The sequence below is a fragment of the Sapajus apella genome, unplaced genomic scaffold (assembly GCF_009761245.1).
Source record: "Sapajus apella isolate SASKATOON/1434 unplaced genomic scaffold, GSC_monkey_1.0 scaffold50, whole genome shotgun sequence".
In the NCBI taxonomy this organism is placed as follows: domain Eukaryota; kingdom Metazoa; phylum Chordata; class Mammalia; order Primates; family Cebidae; genus Sapajus; species Sapajus apella.
The window spans coordinates 10,006,878-10,011,880 of record NW_022436990.1 but is presented as its reverse complement, the minus strand read 5'-3'; the positions used below and the strand labels follow the sequence as shown (position 1 = coordinate 10,011,880).

Sequence of the window (5,003 nt, the reverse complement as noted above, 5' to 3'; positions counted from 1 at the left end):
GCACTTTGGGTCGGAAGTGCGCGGCGTGTGTGTGTGTGTGTGTGTGTGTGCGCGTAGAGGGGGGCGGGAAAGAAACGCACCCTCTGCTGCCAGTCATTCCCTTGCACCGGCCAAGTCCTCGCCAAGCCTCCCGGTGCATCCTTCCTCCGCCACCCCCTCCCCTTCTTCCCTCAGCTGGGCTCGCGCGGCGCAGCCGGAGCAGCCAGTGAGAGCAACATCCTGGAAAGAGGGGGGAGCACCGCCGCCCCCCAAAAGGGAAAAAAGGCCCCACCCTGACACGTTTTGCTGTTTGCAAGTCCCTCGCACGCCCCCCGCACCTCCTCCTCGCGCTCCCGGCTCCCCCCCACATCCCGCTGCGCGCACATCAAAGCGCCTCTCCGCCGCGCACAGTGGCCGCGGCTCACTAATGGGATTGCAGGCTGGTGCCTGGCTCCGCTGCTGCCGCCGCCGCTGCTCGCGCTGCTGCTGCTGCCGCCGCCCGAGCCCGAGCCCGAGCCCCCGCCAGCCCGAGCCCAGAGCCGCCGCGCCCGGGGGCCGAAGCCGCGGCGATGATCCGAATCTTTCCGGATTTCAGCGTGCAGGTGACGGCCGCGGCGGCCGGCGGGGCGGCCGCGGGGGTGCCGGCCGGCGCGGGCATGGGGAGGGCCGGCGCAGCGGCCAACGGCACCCCGCAGAACGTCCAGGGCATCACCTCCTACCAGCAGCGGTGAGTAGTCCCGCCTGGGCTGGGATAGTGCCCCCGCCCCGGGGTGCTGGGGTGGGACTCACTTTGCCTCCTGTTTTGTGTCTTACAACACACATGCACATTGCCAGGGTTCACTTTGCCTGCCCCTCGTTCTACAGATAAGGAAGAAAAACACACTTCACTTTGGTGGATTGAAAAGCACTCTAGTGCACTGGCGAAGTGAAATCATCCTTTGCCCTTTGCCTGGCTCCCAAATCCAGAGCCTCAGCCCCGAGTAGCAGGGGAGTTGCAGCGAAGTCTGAGACGACGCACAAGGTGCTTTTGCAAAGTTTAGGATCCTCTTCCCTTTCCAGTGGAATTTTCTCAATGCCTCAGCCGGATGCGGACCCACGCAGACGGACAGCCAGGGGGTCAATTGATCACTAGAGGCTGATTGATCATTTGTTTCCAAACAGAATAGGAACGATTTTCACGTGTAGCTGAAGACTTGCAATTCTACATAATAGTGTTATCATATCACCTGTTACTAAAGGGAAATACAGCAGGAAATCCGAGTCTCTTCGGCGCTGTTAAGTATTCATCTTAAACGCATTATAATGCAAATGGTTAAGATTCAGGGATACTAGTTAGGAAGCAATTTTTACAAAGTCAGGCTAGGTGGTGAGAAGCAAGTTTTAAAGTATTGTTTGTATTTCTCCTAAAAGTATTTATAGATTTTTATTAAAAATTATGGATGTGACATTAAAATAGTAATTTGATTCAATTAGGAAAGAAAGGGAAAGCAATTTACCACCACCAATAGCTTTAGAACCCTGAAGTTTTTCTTGAAGGACAACTTTTGATGTTCCAAAATTTTATTGAAAATGTAAATCCACGAAAATGCGCTGAGAAAAACTAACAATGTACTATGAAAGGTAAACTCCCCATTTGTGGGGCTTGGTTTTATAAAAGATGGAAGAAAAAAGAACACATGAAAGTGTGAAATTAAATATTTGTGTTTCCCAGATTGCACAAGATTAAACATCTGAGAGATCTGCCAGTGGATATTTAACTTAAAATATACACAATGCATAATTCAAATAACAGTTCCTATTTTTACCTTGTATTTCAAACTTCATTGATTTGAGAACCTTTGATTTGAACCAACAGAATTTAAACTGAAAAGGTTAAAATAATCTATCACTGCCATATTTTGTGCCTTCCAACCAATGGCCCAGTGACCAGAGCAGATTTTGCATAACACATTGAGTGTTTTTCAAGTTGATGCCCAGTATTGCAAATATTCTGTAGAAGACTTCATTATATGCTCTGTGTACTGTCTGAAGTGTTTTTTTTTTTTTTTTAATAGTTTGGAAAATAACTCAAAAGAGGCTATTCCTTGTCAAAGAGATTTTTGATTTATATTATTTTAGTCTTTTACTTCAGCGATAACAGGAACCTTTAATACAAAAGATCTGGGAATCTTTCAAACATAAAAGATTAGAAAATAATTAGATTTTTCCTTTTCATGGTTCAGGTATTTTTTTTTCTTTTTTTTTTTGGCACTTACACAACATTTAAATGACAATAGAATCTGGCGGTCACTTTAACTAGGAAGTGCAGGCAATGGTCACAATAGTAGGGTCTGTGAAGTAGGGAGTCAAGGGTCAGAAATGTCAGCTGACCTTTGAACGATTTCAGGGACCTGAGCTAACCTATACCACATAAATCGGGCATAAATGGGTGGGGAATTAGGAATTTTCTGCCATCAGGTTTGCTCTGAGGTTGGTGTTGTCCTTTACCATAAAGACTGCCTCAGAGACAATTTTCCCTCAAGGCAGGAGCACCAGGGGCAGTCCCCTGTAGTCTGCCACCTCAACACTGAGAGCTGCACTGGTGCTTTCCACTTTCAACTTTGCATTTGGGCCCCTTATTAAGCCTCTGAATCCTACTGCAGTTCTAAAGACTAAGGCTATTTATTTATTTTTAGCATCTCTAAACTTCAGCCTTTGGGGTGTATTATTCCCTCCTTCGATTTTTATGTTATATTGACAGAAGAGGATAGCTGTGAAAAATGTAGCCTTCTTTGATTTCGTTAATTAGTCGTAATGATACCTGTTACTGTCTTTTAGTTAAATTTGGGGGGCAGGAGGTGCAGAGAGTGAGCCGTGTAGGGCAAGAAGGTCATGGCAGGTGTTGGAGATAGGGTCTGAGTCAGGAGCCCCCTGTCCTCTGGCCCCTCAACAGGATTTTGGGGTTCTGAGGGGCAGACTTAGTTTCTGCTTGGATTTGTTTCCATCTGGATTTGTTAAGTGAATGGTGACATATCATTTTACCAAAAAATTATTTTTAAGTACTTTTGAGGAGTCTGCCGAGGGAGTGACAGCAGTGGGGGTTTTTCAAGCAAAGAGTGGCCTGTTGGGAGAATACAAGCTTCTCTCATTTGCCATTTTCGGACAGAAACGCCCTGGACTGGGTGTCCTGGAGCCAAAACTTTGAACTGGCAACTTTTTCCCTTCTCTGCCAGCTCATGTATGTCTTGTACATAACACTCTCCACCCTAGTTCATTTCTCATTCTCATTTTCTCCTACCTGTAGAGTGTACTTCAAAGAGAACTTAAACACCATCACGCAGATTAAACACCTCTACCACAAAAAACATTTACGTGTTCGTTGCAAGTTTCCAATTCCCAGCCCCACTTTACTAAAGTCGTAGAGACCGAATGGAAGACCCCTTTTCGGGTCTTTTTTTCTTAAGTTTAAAGTCAAATGCAAAACCTCACCCAGGACTGATGTTTTCCATCAGGATCTTTCATTCATTCAAAGTGGAAATGCTTTGGGAGTCCTTTCTACTTGCCTGGTTGACACATGGCAGACCCAAGTCTCTACGTAAAAAGCCGTCCACACGCTTCTGATTGGTTTAGTGGAGAAAACGCTCTGACCAGGGTCTACCCAGGTAACAGGATTCTAGCGCGGGCCCTGCACTGAATTGCCAAGCCTTTCTCTAGGCCTTGGTGAACTGTCAAATGCGGGTGCAGCTGGGCTAGATCCCAGAGGGCGGCGGTCCAGTCCAGGGTCCCGGGACCGGAGTCGGGAGGGCTTCCGTATGCGGGTTTAAACACGTGGGGGTTCACCTGTGAACCCTGGGGTCTGCACTCCTGTACGTCCGTGGCTGAAGCAGATGCTCCGTCTTTGGAAACGCTGCTGAGAGCGCCGGAGCCACAAGGCGCTTGTGTTGCTGCTGCTGCGCCGCCCATGGGACTCTGGGGCCCGCTCGCTCGGGCCAGCGCGCCCCCCACCCGCATTGATTCCCCCTGCCGGCAAGGAGCTCCCGGGACTGCGTCCTGCCCCAGCTCGCTCCCGAGGCCTCCCAGTTCCTTTTTTTGTTTCTCTCTTTTCTCCTGGCTGCAATACTCCAGAGAAGGGAAGTGTTTGAAACTGCAACTGAGTGGCGTTGTTGCGCCGGCAGCCGAGCCTCTCAGTTCCCCAACGAGAGAGAGGGGAGAGAGAGAGAGAGAGAGAGAGAGAGAGAGAGAAAGGGGGGGAGAGGGGGACAGAGAGAGAGAGAGAGAGACAGAGAGAGAGGGGGAGAGAGAGAGAGAGAGGAGAGAGATAGAGAGAGAAAGACAAGAGAGAAGGAGAAGGGGGGGTGTGTCTGCAGGCGAGAGAGCGCTCTGGAGCAAAGCAGCTGGAAAATGCCCAGAAATACTTTCACAGCGGTCAAGCTGGAACCCCCTGCTTGTCCTCCCCCTCCCCGCTCCTCCCGGCTTAGGCCCCGCGCCCCCCGCCGGGAGGGTGTGCGCCCCACCTGCCACCGGGCAGCTCCGGGTGGTGGAGGGGGTGGCGGCGCGGGGGTGAGAACCTGGAGGCGGCGGGGCCCTGGGCCGGGCTGCCCGCGGGACCGCGCGGCCGCCTCCCCCCTCTGCCGCCTCCCCCTCCTCCTCCTTCGCCGCCGCCGCCGCCGCCGGTCGCCTGTCTCCGCGCCGGGCAAGCCTCGGGAGCCGGGGCCGCCCGGGCCGCGGGCGCTCTGCGGCGCATGGACGGCGGCGGCGCCGGGCGAGCAGCGGGAGGAGAAGGCGCAGGCGGCGGAGGAGGCGGCGAGCCGCGGCGTGGAGCACCAGCGGCGCGAGGGGACCGCCGGCCGCCTGCGAGGCTCCGGCCCCACTACTTTTCCGTAGCCTCCCAGCCTCAGCAGCACGGCCGCCGCCGCCGCCGCCGCCGCCGCCGCCACGGCCACGGCCACGGCCCCGGCCCCGGCCCCGGCCCCGGCCGCCGCCCGCGGGGCAGCCCCGAGCGCCGCGCACGGCCGCACTCTCCCGCCACCCCACGCACACGCACA

The 5,003-nt window shown here is 53.2% G+C and overlaps 1 protein-coding gene across 4 annotated transcripts in view; it reads left to right on the top strand.

Moving 5' to 3' along the window:
• Positions 1–605: 605 nt before the first annotated feature.
• The window catches only part of NPAS3 (neuronal PAS domain protein 3), an 848,226-nt gene continuing 843,828 nt past the window's right edge, over positions 606–5,003 (top strand). For all 4 annotated transcript variants that reach the window (XM_032242688.1, XM_032242687.1, XM_032242685.1 and 1 more), the window contains exon 1: positions 606–706. In XM_032242688.1, the coding sequence (XP_032098579.1) occupies positions 636–706 (71 nt within the window). In that variant the 5' untranslated portion in view covers positions 606–635. The remainder of the gene's footprint in view (positions 707–5,003) is intronic.